This window comes from Abramis brama (assembly GCF_963993115.1).
Source record: "Abramis brama genome assembly, chromosome: 8".
NCBI classification, from domain to species: Eukaryota; Metazoa; Chordata; class Actinopteri; order Cypriniformes; family Leuciscidae; genus Abramis; species Abramis brama.
In genome coordinates, this window is record NC_139970.1 from 25,571,450 (window position 1) to 25,594,332 (window position 22,883).

At 36.3% G+C, this 22,883-nt stretch overlaps 1 protein-coding gene across 1 annotated transcript; it reads right to left on the bottom strand.

The window, feature by feature from the left end:
* Positions 1-104: 104 nt before the first annotated feature.
* On the bottom strand, positions 105-22,354 carry kif5c (kinesin family member 5C). Its single transcript, XM_084121612.1, has 26 exons — positions 21,894-22,354; positions 16,122-16,209; positions 15,942-16,015; positions 14,609-14,713; positions 13,839-13,887; positions 13,696-13,751; positions 13,513-13,600; positions 13,256-13,380; positions 12,675-12,779; positions 12,341-12,489; positions 12,065-12,213; positions 10,774-10,940; positions 10,609-10,677; positions 9,369-9,575; positions 9,126-9,269; positions 6,694-6,882; positions 6,360-6,477; positions 6,148-6,224; positions 5,687-5,796; positions 5,391-5,492; positions 4,405-4,465; positions 4,198-4,269; positions 3,412-3,516; positions 3,116-3,332; positions 2,731-2,894; positions 105-2,128 (listed from the first exon to the last, which is right to left on the bottom strand). The coding sequence occupies exons 1-25, from the start codon at positions 22,017-22,019 to the stop codon at positions 2,743-2,745; spliced, it is 2,904 nt and encodes a 967-aa protein (XP_083977738.1). The 5' UTR covers positions 22,020-22,354; the 3' UTR covers positions 105-2,128; positions 2,731-2,742.
* Positions 22,355-22,883: the final 529 nt, after the last annotated feature.

Consider the following 22,883-nt stretch of genomic DNA (forward strand, 5'->3'; position numbering starts at 1 on the left):
AAACAAAATATTTTTTTTATAGTGATATAAAAAGTATGTTTCACAAACTATAGCTATAAAAGTAAAATTGTTTGCCAAGAGAAAAATACAAAACTGATGAAAGATACATTTAGTAACCTTTTATTGATTCCACATCAATATCTGATAAATGAGTGTCAGTGTAGCTGAAACCCTGTTATGTTATCCATAAGTTTAAGCTTGATATCTTGGAACAAACATTAGCAACCATTTCATATCCATGTTGTGGCACTTCCTTCAAAGCAACTGAAGTTCATTCATTGTCCTCTGATCTCATTTTCAGATGCTCCATACACTGCTGAGGTAAAGTTCATAGCACTTTTCAGAAACACTTATGAACAAGAACCTGAAGACAAACACGATTTTAAGAGGTCACTGTGTGCATTACAGTAACTCACCACCATAGAGCTACATGGAAAAACAACATCCAAGGACATACAAAAACACTAGACCTTGTTAAGTTATGGGCTTTGAATACTTTACATTAGTAGATCTTCTAAAGAGGAAAAACTAATTATTTCAATGACAAGCAAAGTTCATTTGCCAGGGGAAATACACATATGGAACCTAAGATGAATTTCTGTGAATGTATTTGTGTTTTTAATTTGTCAGTTACACAATCCTACAAGAGAGTGCAATAAAGTGCTCACAACACTTATTATCGAGTTGGTCAGCCTTTACAGTAAACTGAACAAGATTTACATTTTCATGTACTGGTGATTACAAGTGATAAGAAACCAAGCTGCGCACACAGACTCAAAATCTTACCAGAGACAATTAACACCGGACAGTAGGCAACGTTTTATATTAGCAAATGATTGTAAATAGCTATGGCATGATAGCATAGTTTACATGGTTTAATATTCGTTGAAACAATATTTGTGATATCTCTGATATCTCTCAAGGAGGTTTTTTTAAAAATCCTTCATCATATTTTAATGATATCAATAAATAATGATAAAATTATATAAAAATAAACAAAATTAAATTATGCAGTATAATTGAGCACATAAATATCTAATTAAAAATCAGCTGTAAAATCTCTCCACATTTTCTTAAACGCATCTGATCTTTTCATATGTGAAGCTCTTTTGTCTCTGACTTTGGCTTTCTTTAAATGATTGCATTTCATGCCCTTTAAAACAGGTCAGTTTAAGTAACAATAATATTACCTACAACAACAAAGATATCTTCAAATGATTCCTGGTTTTACCACTAATGTGGTATTACTACTGATATTTTACAGTTGTTGTTTGCTCCAGAGCACCTTACGGTATAAATTACAGTAAAGAATATGTTCAAAGCACCGATATCTGTATAAAAACATGTACACATAATGACCTGGCTCTAATGTGAGGAAATGAAAATAATCTAAAAAAGACAATTATGCAAATAAAATAAACTCAATTCCAATACTTAATGTATACAAAAATAAATTAAATATAAAAATTAACATCCATTAATATCAGTTATTATAAATCATGCCGAATTAAGCTTGAAGCAACGTGTGTGTTCCTAAACTACATTCCAGTCATGTCACTGCATGTTCTCAATGGCCATTAAGACTGAAAGAATTAGTGCCAATTAAAAGAACCGCACAGGCTCTGTCACTCCTGAGGTTGTAAAAACTTCCAATGCTGATTTTTGTGACAGCTTTTCATCTTTCAAGTCTTCCTACTACGGAAACTATCCTGGCATCTGTGATAAAAGATGAGCTGAATTACTAAATCAGAATGTAATTCCCACACTGAAGACTGAAGCGGGCAGAAAATAGCCAAAGAAAAGAGAAAAAGTCACAATGAAATAGCACTTTATATCTGTTCAAAAGACAATATCCTTTTGTCTTAGTGTGTGGGTCTGGGTTTGTTTATTCATTGATGAGTCCACAGATCTCCATTCAGGGCTGATGAATAAACGGAGTTGACTTAAACAGGATGAATGCGTGGAGGTCATGGTAAGGACAGTAAGTAAACTTGAAAAGTCTTTGTAAAAGATGACAGTAGCTGTTTTCCCCCCTCAGCGAATAGAAAAGACTGCATTGGAAAAAGACGTCTTGTTGCCGGAATGAAAAGATGTGCAGACAGGTATCCAACTGGTCTTTTTTTGTCCCCTGTTGGAAGTGTGAAAAGTTAGACACACCATGTTGCAAGGAATTCTGTCAGGAAAAATATAAAAGTAAACATTTCAGCACCCTAAACATTATATTGCCAACAAACAGCTTTTCTTGCCACTCAGAACATGAAGAAAGTTATCTTCATGACTATAGGTAAAAAAAAAGTGGCCTACCCTGAAATAGATGCATAAACTCTGACAACATTTCAGTGAATGCCAGATGGCACTAGAGTCTGTCCACTGTTCACTGACTTTCCCAAGCATTCGGGCGCAGATCTTTTGTAGCTATTATATCCATGTCGCTCCATCTTAGTCAAACAGTTGGCACAGTAACTAATGTTACACCACAACTTTCCAACTAGTCACTAGCACTTCCCAGATGCATCACATGCTGCTGAAACCTAATTAGCAGCATTTTTCTGCACCGACCCATTCATTTCAACATTAAGCCAAGCAGAATCACACCAGCTTGTGCCAAAGTCAAATTAAGAAGAGAAAACATTCATCTGAAGGAACATGACATGACTCCATAACTGAAATGAAGCAAAACATATTGTTGTAGCAGGAAAAGCAACAAAAGACTGTTTAAAACAAACATACGTGGTGTGTTTTTCACTTGTTCCTGTGATGGTACTGCAGCAGCTGCTGCTGGTGCTGCTGCTGGTGTTGGTGGTGTCGTCGTGGGCTTGGGACGCCTCCTCTGACACTGTGGCCCGATGTGGCAGAAGCCACTGGGTGATGATGTCCAGCACGAATAGGCTTAGCTACAAGAAACAGTGTGGTTCAAAATTAGATGCGTTTAAAATACTTTTAACTTACAGAAAATCTCAAGTAAAGTGAATGAATTTACTTCATAATATATGAGAGACATATACAGCAATGCATGAGAGTATTTGGTCATCATGTAACAGGACACATTGTGGTACTATTGAGTATGTGGCGCTCTCTACTGGATATAATGCAACATTGAAATCTTGGGTCTGACCGATCTGTGCGGTGTGGTTCCTCCTGGCCTGATTCTTGGCTTGGATGACCTCCTTGATGCGGTCCACCTCCAGCTGGTACTTCTTACGGTCTCTCATGGCACTTTCTTTGGCCTCTCTCAGAGCAGACTCCAGGATCTTCACACGCTCAGCAGTTGCACGCAGGCGTTTCTCCAGTTTGGGCAGCTCACATCTTAAGTCTGCATTATCACGTACCAGCTACAGACACATAGAAATTAAAGAATATAGATAACTATATACAGAACTACTAATTATATTATATTAAAGTTCAATATACCTGCTTGTGGACTTTAGTGAGCTGTTCCAGGTTGTTCTCCAGGAAAATTATTTTCTGTTTTTGTGCCAGACTTCCCCCAGATTCATCAGCGTCCAACTCCATACTCTACAAAAAAAAAAGTGTTTTTTGATACAGTGGCCAGTTACACTTTATTCATTTGAACCACAGGTAAATTGGGCAAAAATTGTAACTAATACTGTAGATATCACCATACTTCCCAAGTTGATTTAATCACAGTACATTAAGAAAATGGTTTTGTATTGCAATTTTTCTGAGAGGTTATGTTTCAGTGAGTCATTAGCATAGATACATTTCTTGAACAAAAAACTGAACTTTTGACAGTCAAGTTTAGAATTCTTTTTTTATTTTGTTGACTTTTTTGGATCACTCCAATTATCAAAAACAACTTATTTTCACCATGTTTTGAAGAATAAAATGTTGTACAAATCATTGTAAATCACAGAAATTAAAGTGCAAAGTTTGTTGTATGTAATTGGATGGCGATTTCTGGCTCAATGCATGAGAAAAAATAATTTAAAGATATGTATTGTGTAAACATTTGTTTTTATTAAATGTATTTTGGATAAGTCTGAAATAACATGTTTTGGAAGCAAAATCTCAAAATTGGCCAGTGCATAAAAAAACAATGATTTTGCCTTCATGTTTTTCCTTGATATTGTCTAGTTGCAGCTGTTGGTCAGAGAATACTATCACAAAGTCAAGATGAAAAAAGAAAATTCATAAATGAAGGGAACAATATTTGGATTGAATAGTTTGGATACTCACTCGTCCAATGCGACTATTGATGTCCTGGATGAACAGCTTACGCAGGTTTTGGAGAGTCTGGAGCTCTTTGACCTTGTGGAAGAGAGAACAGCATGAACGGTGATCTAAAATAACTACTCCATATAAGAAAAACAGCTATGCGTGTTCAAAGTGAACTACTTGGACTGGAGAGACAAACTCAGGGAATGCTGGGTATTTAAATCTTACCACAGTCTCTTCCAGACCTTTGAGATCTTCTTTGACTTGCTCTCTCTTCTCATTCAGCATGCTAAAACAAAAACAAAAGTGATGACAAATTTGAATAAAATGCATCTTTTCTAAATTGCACAGAGCTACAAATGCCTGACAAACATACACTGAAGTATTTGTCATTTTAACTGCTCAGAGATTGGTTAAAGGTGCAGTAAGCAATTTCTGAGGAATTCTGTTGAAAGTGGATCACACCGAGCAGCACAACAAACTTGCAGCCAATCAGGAAGAAAGACTGTAGAAAGAGAGATGGCTGAGAGACATTACAAAAGAGAAAAGGTCAGAGGACTATCACTGGGAAAATAAGGGTTATGACCAGGCAAGAGCTTTAGGACCCAAATTAATATTAGAAAAGCTTTCCAGCATGAAGAGACTGTAGAAGATTTTATTATTTAGAAAATAAGTAATTTAATATAATATAGCTATATGTTTGTACACTATTATTATTATCTTTGGTTTGACTTTCTAAAGCCTGCAGAAAGCCTGGAATGTTACTCACAGCAGACAATTCTATTCTAGTGTGTCACATGGTGAAAAACCTTTACCTAAGAATATCTATAGTGTGTGTTACCATTTTTGGAAAAGGATGTATGGTATATATTTGTGAATGGGGCAAAAATGTGGAGCTGTCTTTTGAAGAAGATGCTCGGCTTTGTCCTAAAATAAAGTAAAAAAATTATGGCATCAACGATCTCTGAGAAGTGATTTTTTACAAAAGAGAGAAACCACAACAAGACCTAAGCCGGAAGGCCTGAAAACGGATACAGAGGTTGCGTTGTTTCTGCTCCATATGCGAGTAACAGTTTTGAGTGTGTGCTGCTGGTGACTAACAACAAACAACTAATTTTGGGGGCGGATCAAGGAAGGGAGGGGTGTGTTTGTTTGGGTTGATTCCGCTTACTGCACCTTTAATCTCTCCTAAACAATATGAGCAGTTGACTCACACAAGCTTCTGCAGTCTCTCGTCCTTCTTCAGTTCCTCCAGTTTGAGCTTTTCATAGTCAGACAGGAGCTGCTTCTTTTCAAGTTGAAGAGCCTGGTTCACACTGACATCAGATAACAGGATATTACTGAATAATCTGAGCAATTTTCAATTTTTGATGAGTGTTAGACCAATGCCAGTCACAATAATATGAATTGAAAAAAAGCTTTTTTCACAAAAAGTATTTTAATATTAATAATATTCAACTATTGAAGTGACCACGAGTAGTCAGAAAATAAAGTGAGATTAAGTTCTTACTCCTTAAACTCATCCAAGATCCTCTGTTTCTCTTCAATTTCATCTCGCAGACGCGAGAGCTGCTTCTGATGAGCCTCTCTGTGACTTTCCATCTGCTGTTCTAGGGCTTGCTACACGCAGATACAGAGAATATACATATTTCTGCTCATATGAATGTAAATGGCACTTATATGGCACTGTCTATGTGAATCTTCTAGGGCAATTTTGTGTAGAGTGTTATTCATTTAACAATGATAATTTCAATAATAAAATATTTTCTTATTCTATGCATCAAAATTGGCCTTTTCTATATAGCTAAATAGTATCTATATAGCTTAAAATATCCTTCAATACTTTCTTCTATCCTATCCCATTCATTGTTTGGTTCCTAAATGACACTGCTCTGCTTGTTTGAGCCTGACAAACAATGGTGCGATTTTAGGCGCCTAAGTCTATCTGACAAATGTGTTTTTGTACATCACCTTCATCTCCTCAGCGTCCTGCATCCTGCTCATGTGTTCCTTTTCCTTATCCAGGACTGAAACCTCATGCATCATTTCTGTATGACAAAAAAAAGATTATTTTAAACATACAGTGAAATCACTGTCAAAGGCACAAGTGCTTTTTCTGGATCTAAATGAAACAATTTTACTTTGTAAAACAATGCATTGTTTAGTATTAACTACACACAGACCCTGTGCGTGGAGTTTAGCGAGCTCCTCCGATAGTGAGTCGTGGCTTTCCTCCAGCTGTCTCTTCTTCTGTTCCATGTTCTGCATGTAGTCTGTGAGGGATTTGATCTTTGCCTGATGCTAAGTGCATTAAAAGCAAGCACACACTCAGAAATGACACATAGCCTACATACCAATTAAACGTATACACATACAATTAAAGCAATAATAATGTATCCTTTAAAACTTTGTAATGAGTTCATCCAAAGGGACATTATACAAGATAAAAGTTCAAAGGGAGGAATTACATATACAGGGTTCTGATCTAGAACCCCCACTAGATGGAGCCGTGCGTACCTGAGAGATCAGGAGCTGGCAGGAAGCGAGCTCCTTCTCGTTGGCCTGCATTTTGCGCACAGTGTCGGTCTGTGTGCTCTCAAGCTGTTTACTGCGGTTGACCAGAGACTTCACTTCTGACTTCATCTTACTGATGTAGAGCCGTGCCATGGTGAATTCCTCCTCCATTCCTCCGTTCATCTCTGTCATCTTAATAAAGAGAGAGAAACCAAACAAGCGGCATAGATTTCAGTCTGTTTCCATTCATTTGTTATTTGAATTAGCTTTGTCATGAAAAGACACTTAAACCTTTATCTGAACCTCTCACCGTCAGTCGCGCATATCCGCAATGTTTTGTAGTTTTTTAACACTTTTTTACTTGTGTTTGTAGTTCCTCCTTCAAAGCGCAATGGGTTGTGGGCAATATTAGCCTTTAGAGTGTGTACGGATCTACACTTCGAAAATCCACCACAAACAGTAGACCATCCGGGGACTTCTGGCATGCTCTTTTTAACATACTATGCTTTGGAACACACTTATTTTAATCTCACATACTGTTTAGGATGGATAGTATGGATGGACAATGAACATTAAGACGCAGAGTAAGAAAATTTTTTAATTTCAAATCAATGCTGTTCTTTTGAACTTTCTATTCATCAAGTAATCTCAAAAAAATATAATGGTATTTTTTTTATATCGTTCAAATAAATGCAGCCTTGGTGAGCATGAGACTTCTTTCAGAAACATAAAAAATCATAATAAATGCTTTTTGTAAATATCCACATATTCACATGTGTTTGTTGTACTGTATGTTTTAGTGAGGTGTGTATTCTTGACGACAGGGACGTCACTAGGTTTGGAGGACAGGGGGGGCTTAGCCCCCAGGGTATTTGTAACTTGCGTTTATAGAAAATCTTACAGTGAATTTGAGTAAAAAAACAACCATGTATATATGTCGCTGTATTTGTCTCTTCAACCCCGTTACCATTTTCAACCCTGTTACCCTAGTCTCAATTTTTATTAATTATTTTTTTTAAGTTTATGAATAAGTAATTTAATGTTTGTTGAACTTAGTCAGAAATGTTCAGAGCAATCATAAGAATACTGATTTTAGTTCAAATTCTGAAGTTAAGCCACATCTTTGATCAAAAATGTTGCTGTCACAAAAAGTGCACATTTCAGGTTTAAGGTTCAAGTGTAAAATGATATGTTAATGTTATGGTGCATGGTACAATTTCTGGTAAGCTACACTTTTTTATTATTTCAATTCAATTAAATTATTGTGATTTGATTTAATATTGACTCATTTGGATAAATATTAGGTAGGCTACTCGAGACAGGCGTTAATTATTCTCAAGAAAAAAACAACTCACCTAATGTTGTAAACATAGACAGCCCTATCAGATGGTAGTATTATTTAAGGTTAAAAATAACTCAAATTAAATATAATGTTTTTTATTATAATAACAACTTTATTTAATGATATAAGTAAAAATATAATAAATAGGCCTATGTAATATAGAACACATATTTAGCAAAATACTTTTTTTCTTGCCAGCTAGGCTACGTGCTATTTCCTATATTATGTTCATTAAATGGCTTTCCTGAGGTAAATGTAACATATTGTTCTCCAGCTTGACCTCTTCACGCTGATAAAAAACACTGATTGATCGATATTATGTAGGCCTATGAGGAATATACATTTCGGTAAGTTGTAGCGTACTACTGTATCTTTCCACAGTGTTCGTGTTTTTGTACTATTAGAGATGATTGGTTCACGTGCGCTAGGGATCTGTCACGTCACATTTACAAGCGCCAAAACGGTATTTATTGTTTGAATTTCGTAATAAAATTGACAGAATCTGAGAGTTAAGATTCTTTTATATCATAAAGTAACCTGCTCTGTCTAGTCTGTTGGTCTCCGTGTTCTCTTTGCTTCGCGATTTTTCTGTGCGTGAGAAAATGGATGTGTGGCGTGAGAGCGTGTGAAAAGTGTCAATTGCGCGAGTCTCACGGTGAATGCGTAAGAGTTGGCAGCTCTCCAACTTCCGACTTTTCGGCAATTTTTTGTAGCTGGATATATATCATTTGTTGCGTCTAAATATGAATGAGGATACGGTTATTGATAAATCGAATTGTTATTGTTGTTCTTATTATCATTTAGGGGGGCTTAGGAACATTTTGGGGTAGCTTCAGCCCCCCTAAAATAGGCCTAACGACGTCCCTGCTTGACGATGATGAAAATTGAGGTGTAATTTACAAATGATATAAAAAAGGAAGTATAATGCACTCAGAATACAAAAAAAAGTAAAAAAAAACAATAATAATAATAATAATAATAAAAAATTAAAATATGAATAAAAATATATATTTTTTGTAAGTAAATAAGCCCATTATTCTTGGGCTTTTGTGTTGTGCAGTTCAACTTTCTTTATGAAGGAGTGTATTCTTACCTTGTGGTCATTCAAGGCAATAACACTTCCAATCTCATTGAGGTCCCGGAGCAGTAGACTGAGGATCTCTGCTGATCTCTTCTTGTGATGTCCACTGAGTTCCTGCAGGGCAGACAGATCCCTCTCCACACTAATCAGTGCGGCCTAGAAGACAATAACAGCATAAAATCAATGAATTCTTCAGTTACATGAGCTTTTCGTGATATTTATTTTCTCTCTTTCCCTTCTCTTCATTGTACTTACGCTCTTTTGCACAAGCTCCTCTGAGATCTGCTGGTTTGTCTTGCCTCTCTCCTCCACCTCATGGCTTTTCTGGTCGTAATTCACCGCTAGCTCCTCTAAGGCCTGGAGCACCTCCTTCACCTCCCCTTTTGCTGCCTCGTTCTCATGCTGCAAACGGCTCAGATCTTCCTGGATCTTCTCATAGTCACGCCGTGTGGATGCCATTAACTGTGTGGATGCAGAATGAGGAAGTCAGAGTCAGAGGACTGTCGAATTCCTGCTTCTTTGTGGATGTCATTAATATATACACTACCATTAAAAAAGTAAGTCTTAATTAATACTTTTATTCAACAAGGATGCATTAAACTGATCAAAGGTGACAGAAACATTTGTAACAATCCAACATCTTTACGATTTCAGTAAAGTAATAGTCATTATAGAATCCTGAAAAAATGTATCACAGTTTCCACAAAAATATTAAGCAGCACAACTTTTTCAACATTGATAATAATAAGAAATGTTTCTTGAGCACTAAATCTGCATATTAGAATGATTTTTGAAGGATCATGTGACTGAAGACTGGAGTAATGATGCTGAAAATTCATCTTTGCCATCACAGGAATACATTACATTTAAAATATGTTCAAATATAGAACAGTTATGTTTTATAATATTAATGTTTTACTGTATTTGATCAAATAAATGCAGCATTGGTGAGCAGAATAGATTCCAATAGACTGACCCCAAACTTTTGAATGGTACATAATCAGTGATAGCAAAACTATCATGTTGAAAAATGTAATTATTTCCTCACATGGAAGTAAAAGGTATCAGTTGACAGTTCATTAGAAGAACATGTGAGGTCACTGCTATGCTGTTCAGTAAGATTTCATTATCATCAGCAAAACTGATACAGAAGCGGAAATATGGGAATACAAAGATATGTCCAAATGTTTCAAAAGAGGAGAAAACCCCAACAGAGATGCTGCAGAACTGTTTCCATGGGAACAACATTTATTTCCACCTGAATAATTAGGAGCTGCTCTTTGTACCGGACGGGAATTTCTAAGTATAGACAGTGAGATGATATATTTTCAACTAATAATTACCTCAAGCACTTGTTTTGATAAACATTTAAATAAGTAAAGCTGTTCCATGGTTCCTTCAGACCCATTGCAGGCAAGGCATCATGGGAAGACATGTGTGACATCATAAATTGTAGAGGGCATGAGTGTTCATCTCTATATTGAGCCGGACTCACCTCATCCTGATCCACCATCTGCTGCTTCAGGTTCTCTGCCAGCTGACTGTGCTGGTTGATCTCATCATCCTGTGGTGAAAGAGGGAAAGAGAGAGGAAGGGCTGAATTGTGAGGCTTGCACTTCCTGATGCACATTTCTAACAGCGTGTGAGAGGTATTTATCACCTTGTCGTCTAGCTGCTGATATAGGTCATTGATCAGCTCCTCATATCGGGTTTTCTCTGAATCAGGAAGAGGCTCAGGAGGCGGAGCCGAAGTGTCGATTACGGGAGCGGCTTCAGAATTCTTCGATTCTTTACTGCTGTGCTGTTCATTAACAGGTACACTCTCACCTGAAGATAAAGGAGTGAAATATGTCAAAATTAAATTAATAAAATAAAATAAAAACAGGCTCTGGTTCCTTAACTAATAAAATGAACAAGGCTTTCAGGAAACAGTCCCGCAGACCTGATGATAAAAAACACTGATGGACGTAAATGAAAAAACAGCTGCACAAAGAGTCAGAGCCACATTCATTCTCTGGGCTTTATAAGTCTGAGATGGGAGAGAAATCTTGAACTCAGAATCTGTGTGTTTTATTGGGCAGTAGAGGTGGAGGGGAGCTGATAACACTGACAGAGAGAAGAAAAACCTATTCATGGGGATGCATGAGAGAGAAAGTGAGACATAGTGAGAGAATGACAAAACCATCTCAGGATTCAGAGAAGGAGAAAGAAAGCTTTGGACTGAGGTCTGAGGATGAATATGTAACTGAAAATACTAAAGGAAAGTGAATATATTTAGCAATATACATTAGTGCTTTGTAGCAAACATACATTCACTTAATGACAGGCCTTCTGTTTAGAGTCATTACGTGTTTACCCTTCCACAATCTGAGTAATTAGTGATAATTGGTATTTATCATTGTCAATTATTGTGGATGTTTGTCATCAGTACACACATGGTTTACATGAAAGCCAATTTGTGTCAAGCTCTCATCAATATAACAATATATTAACATATACTATTGAACATATACTATCCTCTTTGGAAACATCATTATTTTACTCAAAAACAATGACCTTAATAAGTCTTAAGCAAACAGAGCAGGAAGAAATAACTGGCTCCCCTCATTGTGGGGTCCATTTCAGAACTCAAATCGGAAAAAAACAAAGCTTTTGTTAAGACAATTACATCAAAAATCGACTGGCCTCTGCAGAAAACCAAATGATACGCATCTTCTCAACCATTGCATTATTTTCAAATAAACTGCTTCAAATGTCAAACATCATTCCAATGAAATGATAGGACATTTCTCATTGTCTTAATTAACAATAAAATATAATAATAAAACTATTAAACATTAAACTGAATAAAAATATCTTTCTAATCAGTTAAATATTTGTCAGTCTGTAACAGCAAAGTGATGTTTTATCATTTGCAGTGGCTGTGTGCGTTCTCCGATTTCTCTATTTACCTTTTCGCCATCGTTTGAGCTCATTTTCTAGCCGCTGGATGATGATTTTCAGACCTCTGGTCTTCTCTTTCTCTTTCTCATATTTCTTCTTCCATTCCTCAGCTGTGAGCTCCATGTTAACAGAAACTGTGTTTTTGATGGTTTTGGCCCTACGTGAAAGAGAGTCCAGTGGAAATTATTTGTATATGTGCATGTTTGTTTCATATTTACCGCAGCACTGAATTTCAGACTTTCTTAATTTTAGGATAAATATTATAGGGCATAAAATGGCTTCACCTCTGGCCGAACATGAGAGTGGATTTGGTCTCAGCCTCATTAAATACAGAAGGAGAGCAACAGATGACAATGGTTGTTCTGCAGTTCCCACCCAAAGAGTCCTGAAGGATCCTGGTCATTTTACTATCTCTGTAGGGCACATGGGTTTTCTGTAATGAGAAAGATAAGGCAAGACATAAATAATATTATAATATTGCTTTGTACTGTGAGAGGTGTATACATGGCCTAGATTATGTACACACGATGTACACAAATAGCATTTCAGAGAAAAGAGAGGAAGAGGAAGGGGAAAAAAAGAAAGCGTCTGGGTAGATGAGACCGGTTGAGCACTTACGGTTCCTTCGGCCAGGGCTGAGATGACGTTCCCCAGAGCAGAGAGAGACTTATTGATATTTTTAGCCTCGTCCAACACAGATCCTTCTGCTCCAGTTTTACTGACCTGTGTGTGTGTGGGAGAGAGAGAGACACACACAGAGAGAGTATGGAGATATTATATCGTTCTCAAACCTATTTGTAGGTATTATGACTCTGTCAGGATTTTTGAATTATAATTCTAAGACTGAGATAATATTGAAAATATGAGATTCCTACTCTAATTTAAAAGCTGGAAATAAATGTATATAATAATAATTTATAAAAAACATCATGACAAAGTGATTAAGGAATATTTACTATTCTTCATTATTATTATTTTTACAGTGGACATAAAATGTCTACACATCCTAGTTAAAACAGCTGGTTATTATGATGTAAAAAATGAAACAAAGATAAATAATATCAGAACTTTTGCACCTTTAATGTAAAAATTACAACCTATGCAAAACCACTTTCCTAGATACAGCTAGAGATACTAGATTTTGCCAAACAAAAACAAAGGCAAAAACAGAAAGAAAAAATAAATCAATAAAAACATGCCTTTTCACTTCCTGCAAGATCCACCAGGTAGAGTTTTCCACACAATTTCTTCTCTGTCTCCACATTCTCCTGCTTAATATTAATGAGGAAAATGCTGTGACTGCGGGAGCTGTGCTCATTCATGTCTGTAACATCAGAGGACCATGTGTTAGGGTAAAAAAAGTGTAACAAGGTCAAGATAACAGTGTATATTAGTTATGTTTGATTCAGAATTTGATGTATTATATTCAGGTAAATAAGGTTAAATAGTCACTCACTTGTGACAGCCACATGACGATTGGATTTACCCTCGTCGATCACATCCATGACATCCTCTGGACTGGACACAAAACGCTCTGTGCAACCCTGGCAACAGAACAGCATCAAAAGACACAACACATCAAGGAAATGTTCGCTTCACGCCTGTGACTGAAAAACACTGTATTGTGCATCTGTCCTACCTTGACAAAGGGCACCCTGTTCTTATCCTCATGTACAGCCAGGTTGGTTTTGGAAACTTTAGGATTAGACAACAAAAAATTAATTTACACCATGAAAAAACATTAATATTATTTTTAAAAGAATGTGATTGTTTTTATCTCACCATCAAGCAAGTCTCTGATTTTGTCCAGGTAGATTTCAAAATAAGAGACCTGTGATAAAGGGGTGGCTGTTAATTATTTTGTAAATATTAAAATTTAAAAAGTGGCTTCGTACTTTGAAACTAATGATTCAGTTCTACATTAATGGAAATGATATCAAACAACAGTCCAATACTTTATTAACATACCCTATAACTGAATATACTGTATATCACTTTATGTCAGAGATACATTCCACTATTATATATTTTTTCTAAACAACTAAGCTAAATATATATTTTTCTAATCATTAATATGTGCATTTTATTAAAAACTATTTAATAGTTGATGGTTTCACATATGAACATACACAAGCAGACTTAATGTTGAATAATTTCAGCTCCCTAATGGACCCTTTCCGTATTTCAGGGGTTCTCAGAAGCAGAAGTCATCATAGTTGGGTAAACTTCTATAATGGTAAATGGAAATTTCAATTTCTGCAGTCCCATTTGATCCAATAGCAAATGATAAAATCCATGATAGCGTTTCTATGACTTTTTCAAAGAGGAAAAAAATATAGAGACAGTCACTCATTTGCCATCACTCCCTCAGCCGTTGTGTTAGAAACACTCACACAGCAGCGCTAACTACATTTCTGAAATGTAATGCCAAAGTAATACAACATAGTATAGTCTTATAACTGTACATAAATTTTTTTTACAAATGAAAATATAATAAACAATGTTAATAACCATAGAACCGCGTCATCACAGTCTGTGGAAAGGGTCCTTACCTTGATATGGAACTCCAGGTTCTCATCCATAGAGTAGATGTGGTCAAAGATGTCCTGGGAAATGCGAGGGATGATGCCCATCAGCTGGGGGTTGTGGAGCTGTCCCTGTGTGCATGTTGTAGAGGACAATCAGAGCAAATATTTGACAAGATGGCACTTATTTCTGCCAGCTAGTGTAACTTATGAAAGAACGAAGCACTGCATTGAAGAATTTCCTTCTCCATCTACTTTACTATAGAGGGTATGCGCATCAATCTACCTTTGTATTTGTATAAAGTGTTCACAGTCAAATTTGCTTCATGTATTTCCCCGGCATCGAAATCAGGCACATATAAATGTCAGGAAACACGATTCCTGACTGCATGTCAATATCCATGGATCATTGGATCTTTGGAAAGTTGTAAGGAACACAATATATCGAGTCCAACCTTTAGTTTAAACATATAATCGTTCGTTTTAATCGCATTTTCGTAGTTTCCCCTATTTAATCCAGTCACGCAGCAGCTCTTTTGCCACTCAGTCCGGTTGAGGGGGCGTGTTCCGGTGGGAAAGTGATGTCAATGCATACCCTCTGTAGAAGTTATGTAGCCCCGCCCCTTTTCAGCGCTGCGCCCGTTGTGTTCTGTCTTCCGATTTGTATTTCCATTTTCCACAGCATGAAGGTAAGATCTTACGGATTTATGAATGAACTGCTCGTTTGAACATCTTCTTCCCGGTCTACTGACATTTGTCATCCGCTTCAAACATTACAATGCTCATGATAACTTTCGTTAGTAAATCCACTTCACCAGCTAATTACTCTTCGACAGCGATGCCATAGGTATATACTGTACAGAGCTACCGCAAAAATGGAAGTTCAAACACAATATTCTAAAGGTGGCTGCGTGTTTGTTTCACTGGTGCAGAAGGTCTATAAGTGTGCAATGTGATTTTTAAATAAGGATATCAGTATTCCCTCTGAGGGATGTATGAGGTCATCCTGTTTGGCATGCTAATTTGCACCTTTCAGTGGTTACAAAGTGATTCATTTTCAGAAACATTTTTCACATAACTGAATTTATTGACTTTATATTCAAAACATTTGCTGAAGGCACAGGCTGTTTCCAAGGCAACACCTTCAGTTAAATGGCATTTTGCCGCTGTTGCAGCAGTTTGGCATTTCAGTCATTTCATGAAAGATGCTGAGAGATATTCATCAATCTAGAGCATTTTGTGACTGAGCATAGTGACACTTTCTCATCGTACATGTGCTGAAAGGTTACTTTATTATTGAAAAATTAGAAATGTGTGAACTTGATACCAATCGTTATATGATATATTATTTCTGCCTTACCTCCATAGTGTGAGTCTTCCCTGATGCGGTTTGGCCATAAGCAAAGATAGTCCCATTATAGCCATCCAGCACATCTGAAATGCAAGATTCATGTTTCAACTTTCAAACATTTTCATTTCTTTCCAGGTCTGTATAATTTAACATTTCAAACTTGTTCATGCAACTATACGCATTTACAACCTTTAACAATCTGTTTGGCACAGGCATCATATACTTGTTCTTGTGACGTGTTCGGAGGAAGGACTCGGTCAAAGATATAAGGCTTGCCCTAAAAAGACAAACAGATTAGTCAAGATGCAAGTAATGGACAGGAACAAGTAAAAAGGTTCAAAAGGTATCTCTGAGAGAAAATATCTTTAATATTGTGTTTTAAAGATATCAAACATGTAGATTAAATGTACTGTATGTGTTTGTGAATGTGGAGTAAATCAGACCCCCTTTTTTGCTGATATGACAATTGCTACAAAATGTTTCATAACACACAGTATGGAGGAACGATGGTTTGAATAGAAAATAGGGCTATTACATTCACACAGTTTACGAATAATAACTCTATTAGATGGCTAATGATAAAAGCTGGATGTTTAAGACTTAAATTGCAAAGTTTCTCAATTAAGTTTCTATTATTTTAGTCAAATGCAGATAAATAAGTTTGATTTCATTATATATAATATTAATTTATGCATTATCGTATTATTGAATCGAGAGGTCAGTCAGCCTCTTTCTTTTGCTGACGCTGCACAGATTCTACTAATGGCTATTTATGAAGTTCCCCAGAGGATTTCAGTGGTATACACTGTTAAAGAGAAAATAAGAAGGACCTTGTGATGAATACAGCCCATCCCCCAACTGCCAGTCAATCTTATTGAGCCCCAACAAATCCCTCTCTTTTGTTTTGATTCTGAACCTGTTGGTAAGAAGATCTGGAGACTTTGAAACTGCTGTGCAATAAGAAATAATTATCCAAAGAAAGAACTATCTGCAGTGGAATATTTTTCATAATTATGTAAACTAAGTTAAAGGTGCTCTAAGCGATGTTGGGTGACGTCACAGCTTGTTGATGTTCAAATTTCTGTTAAACAAAACGGAGGCTAGCTAGCATTCTCCTTTTCCCTCTTTTTTGCTATTTGTTCATCGGAACGTCGTCTCTTTGGTCGTGTGTCGGCCATATCAAAATTCAAGAGAATATAATTCTAATGTTAGTCGTTGTCTAGGACATCTCTCCTTTAGCTAACTTCCCTCTTCATGCTTCTCTCTCCACCACTCCCCACACCCCCCTTCATGTGCACGCGCACTAACCCCCCCAACCCCCACCCCCCACCCCCAAATCATTATTGTCGGTTATTGGCTGGAACACTGTTTGTTATGTTTCGTGGTCCAGGCTGGCCCAGTTTGTTTTTGTTGCCGTTTGTGGAGCCTGGGCTGTCTACAGAGACCGCATTTTTTTACAGTGTGTTCAGGGGACAGGCAGCTAGCGGATAGTGAGGAGAGGTTTGCTGTATGTGGCAAAAAAAAAATTCAGCCTAAAAAACGCGTGACATCGCTTAGAGCACCTTTAATAATGCTAAGCTAGAAAAATGGAAAGTGTTGGAAATGTGTTTGCAACTATTCATTACTACAAAAGCTGGTAACACTTTAGTTCAGCGTTCAATTCTCACTATTAACTAGTTGCTTATTAGCATGCATAACTAGGATATTGGCTGTTTATTAGTACTTATAAAGCACATATTAATGCCTTATTCTGCATGACCTTCTATATCTATATCCCCAATCATAATTCCTACCCAATACCTAAACGCAACAACTACCTCACTAACTATTAATAAGCAGTAATTATGAGTTTCTTGAGGCAAAAGTCAAATTCATAGTGAGAATTGGACCCTAATCATAAGTGTGACCCAAAAGTTACCTGTTCGAATTGTAGTACATACATTCTTTCTCCTCTGCCATTCTTTTTTCCATATGTTTTTGTGCATTTTTTTTTTTGATAATCTATCTTTTTTTGTCTAACCATTATGGTTAAACTTATGTATAAATAAGTAATATAAAAAATAATTGTACTGTACATATAGTGCAAAATTAGCTAACCAAGATATATTTTTAGCATTCTGAGTCCCACTTTATATTAAGTGTCTTTAACTACTAACATTTAAATTAATCATTTGATCCATTGCATTCACTGAGCACATATTACATTGTACAAAAATACCTGCTTGTAATTACAGCTGTAATTAACATCTGTAATTGCACTGTTGACTCTTCCCTCAGACTTGAACCCACCCTTAAACCTAACCACACCACCAAACCTGTCCTAACCTTACCAGTATCACACCTCAATAGCAGCGTTTTGCAATACAACATGAACACAATAAACACACTGTACCTAACATTTAAGTACCTAACACATTTAAGACCCCCTAATATTAAAGTGTGACTGTGTTATTTTTACATATGCACACAGATATCATGGGGAGCTCATGTACCGCTGACAGCAGTTTTTCCACATCCTCCTCCGCCCATATGCACACAAATACACTCTCATATGGGAAGAGAGAGAGAGAGAGAGAGAGAGAGAGAGAGAGAGAGAGAGAGAGAGAGAGAGAGAGAGAGAGCGCTATGCCTTACTAAAACATCAATAAATCTAACATACGGTCCAGCTGACCTAAAACAGATGAAATGAAATATCCCTGGCATGCATTTACCCTGTTGATTATCTAAGACATCACATGCAGACACCAGTTCTGAAGCGTTCACACAGACACATGATTTCTCTGTCTGTCTGTTTGATTAAGCAGGTAGGGGTCAAGAATCCCCACTGAGACTGTTGCTCAAACCCAGACCGTCACCACGGAAACTACATCCCACTCAGAAAGAAAAGCACTGATTGGCTGACAGTCAGCACCTGTCTCCTGGCCAATAGTGGAGGAGAATAAAATGACTGCTATACAATCATCTCTTCCTTCCATCTCTCTCCTTTCTTTCAGCACATAGGCAATCTTTTCTGAGACAAATACTCTTATGCTAATTTAATTCCTCTTTGTAATACAGAATAATTGTAATAAAAAATAATTTCCAGAAAACTGCTATCAAAAGGCAGGTGTGGTTTTAAAAGTATTTTATATTTAGTGAATAGCAAATATCTCAGATGAAACTCTGCAGAAAGGACATGTACGCTAAATCTTGCATTTGACTTTCATATGTGCCATATCTGAACACTATATCTATCCTTTATAAAAACAAACACAGACTGTATATAAAAGCACATGTGTTCAGGACAATGCATTCTTTAAGTCAATAATTTATGCACACTATCTAGGGACCATCAAGGCTTTTCCAAGAGTGCTCAGGGTTTTACCAGCTTCAATCAAAAACCTATATCATGAACAAATGCTTGAAAGGATAATGCATCTTTTCCTGTCCATTTCAGATGGGTTTGTAGAATAGAAATAGCAGACTATGCAGTATTCAAATAAATGATGTGCATCACAAATAAATCTAATAATGCAGTAAATGTAAGGGTGGTGATGTCAAAATATAAAAGAGAAATAGAAATACAGGCAACTAGAAGGATTTATACAAGCAACATGAATGTGACTATGTGCGTGACAAATAAGATTGTCCCAATCCTCAGTGGACTTGCTTAAATATTCAACTAAATCATCCTAAACGTTCCCTGCCAGCCCTGGCCCCTCAAATGGCACCTCTGTCACTACGGCAACGTAAATTACTCAGGAGCCCTGGGCCTCTTTGTGGCCTTGCACATATGATAAGATGTTTCCACCCACATTAAACACAGCTGACCAGACAACCCTCATAATGCAAAAACATCAAATCCAGCCTGATACTGACATGCTGCAAATGATTCGTGATTTCTCACTGTCACAAACTGTCCTATAAATCTCCCTGCAATTGTTTTGTGGTGGACAGTCATTTAAAGAGTTTATACGCAAACACAAACCATGCAATCTCTTTACTTTCTTTTGTTTATTTTAAATAATTAATACATATTTAAAGAAATAATTATACTGTAAGATAAATTATTTTCTTCAAAATAGTTGCAAAGTTGCTGAATTTTTTTATGAATTAGTGAGTTAAAAACAATACATTTTAGTAACAAATAATAATAATATTACGCCATCGATAACTAATTATTATAAATACTCAATTATTCTTCACATTTTAAGTCCATATTATATCAATACATTTTAATCAATAATTCAGAGGTGGATTAAAAATGTAATTTTTCGATTTCATTTCACATATTTAAGACTTTTATTGACCAAATTTTCTTTTGCATCATATAAAGTTATTTAGCAGAATTAGTTTCATAAATTAATTTTTATTTCCAGTTCATCAAGAGATAGATAGATAGATAGATAGATAGATAGATAGATAGATAGATAGTTCTTTTTATTTCCAGTTCATCCGAACTGTTGGGGGAGGAGGTGTGAAATTCACCCTTCCCCCACAAATGAATTTGATTTTATTGACCGTTTACAATCTGTTGCGTTAAAGCTAAGATTAGACTTTCTGTGACACCACACAGACAGGTTCACGACTAAACAACAGTCACTAATGAGATGCAGGTAGTTAAACGTTGACAGTAATAAATGTACATATATTAACCAGATCTCCATTCAAAACCACACTTGTATCCTAAAGCTGAAAGTCTGGCATTAGGACCATCAGGCTGTGCATAGTCTGCAGGGCACCATTAAAGAGAATTTACATCAGAAGCAGAAGTCTAATACCTGCTACGCTCGATTTTCTGTGCAGATTAGGCATGGTAATGCTGATTACCATTTCAATGGGTCGGATAATATGGGCTATTGTGTTTGCACAAGGGATTTCTGGAGGTTTACTGTAAAACATAAAAACCATCAGTATCTTACTGCGTCGACACTCCAGCTTATTTATAGCATGTCACACACCCACACAAACACAGTCCTTCGGACTCTGCATTCCATATCAATTGCTCTTTAATTTAATCACTACCATATTGTGTTATTAAAAAATAAATGAAGCTAGGCTCTGACCCATAATAATCATCTTCCAAAGAAACCACAAATACTTCCAAGTCCTATAGTGAAAAAGCATTGCACATGGCTGACAAGCACTCTACCTCTCCATTCAAAACAAAGTAGAATGCAATAAGTTTAATCAACAAACAACTTGCCATTCTAAATTGTTATTACAAAAACCTGTCACATCTGGTGGCCATTAAGAAAATCATGATATCAAAGTAAACAAAGTTATTGTGGTGAGACATGAAAACAATGAGTGTGAGAATATTTTTTTTTTGAGTTCTGTCCTATAAACTAAAATTTCACACTGTTACATCTATTGAGTGAATTGTAATTTAAAGTACATTCAGACGAGTTAACTAATGAAGATAGATTGAAATTGAAAAGATGAATTGTGATCTCTGGACAATGTTTTTTTGGCAAATTGCCACGTGGTATTTTATATAATGTGCAATTTATTAAATATATTATTTGTTATATTTGTTAATAATATTTGACATTTTTGTACATTACCTTTCAAATGTTTGTTTTGTGTTTCATACTGTATGTTTTCGTACTAAAACAATTTTGCTAAAGTAAAACAAAAGAAAGCATGTCCGATGCTATAATGCTTATAAAGCACTGTATAAATAACTTAAATGCAACAATTTAAAAAAAGAGTTTGCTTTTCAAATGAAATTTTTGACTGTCTAAAAAAAATTAGTCCTGAATTCAGGACTTACCTTTTGAAATATAAGAGCCATCGGATGATTCACCCAGACAGATATGAAATGATCACACAAATGAGTCACAATAGAGTGATAGGCTATATTTATCTAAAGTTACATCACATAGCTATCTCCTGCACAAATAAAGAAAATGAAATCGTGAGAAAAAGAAATAGGGACTTTCTGTCCGCATTAATAACATCTGTAGACTGACATCTTACCGATATCACCACAGTGTCTTCTCCTTTGAATTTCGGTATGTATTTGTCACCTCTGGTGATTTCCGATTCGTTAAGTGGCCTGAATCGGCACATCACCTTCACACAACATTCAGCTGCATCCACCATCGTGTATGATACCGATTTTATCTAACGAAACTTTCTCTCCGGTCAGCAGATCTAGTCGTCCACCCAACAGTCTGCAGAGGAATGCATCAATCAAACAATCAAAATGTCTCGATGCTTGCCAGCCGTTCAGCCCGTACGGTCCCTTCCTATTGGCCAAGCGAAAGAAGCGTTGAAACTGAAAACAATCTCAGATAAAACTCCTGGACACCGTTTTAAATATCGCGTAACATATCATATAATCGCTTAACAACAGTGTTGTTGTCGTCGGCTGTAAGTAGCTGAAGTCGAGTGCACCTTGGTCGTTGGAAGAGCATCAGCACTGGACAGTTCCACCTCCTGCGGCTCCACGCGCTCTGACTGACGCCGCGGCGAGCCGCTCCTTCCACGCGCGCTTCTGCTGTCCAACAGCGCCTCTCAGCAGAGCTGCCCGTGACTGCAACAGCGACAGGGAGAGTTCGTTAAAAGTGCTAGTACTCTTTTGCTAATTAAAAAGTGCCAAAAATAAAGAAGTCAAGAGCAGGGGAATTATCATATAAATTATAGCTACACTCATTTATGCATCATCACAAGTTGTTTTTTTTGTTGTTTTTTTTAAATACCGTAACATAACCAAGGAAATCACATCTGCATTTGGTAATGTTCACTTGAATTGTAATTTCTGTAAATTCAGTTCTGAGTCAGTTGATCATATTTTCTTTAAATGTCCCCTTTTGGTCTGATCTTTCAAAATTCCTTGCCTCAAAATCAAAATTGGACTTTGATGTAACATTGTGTGACATAATCTGTTATTTAACTCACTGTAATCATAATATAGAATACATAGGAAATGTAATTATTTTATTGGCAAAATATTTTATTCATAAA

Bases quoted from the DNA above. Each gene is read 5' to 3' on its own strand.
- kif5c (XM_084121612.1), bottom strand. From the start codon at position 22,019: ATGGTGGATGCAGCTGAATGTTGTGTGAAGGTGATGTGCCGATTCAGG. The intron at 13,888-14,608 runs GTAAGGACCCTT...CCTTTATCACAG, and splicing joins ACCTGGAGTTCCATATCAAG to GTCTCTTATTTTGAAATCTA. The intron at 12,780-13,255 runs GCATGTTTTTAT...ACACACACACAG, and splicing joins ATCTTGCAGGAAGTGAAAAG to GTCAGTAAAACTGGAGCAGA.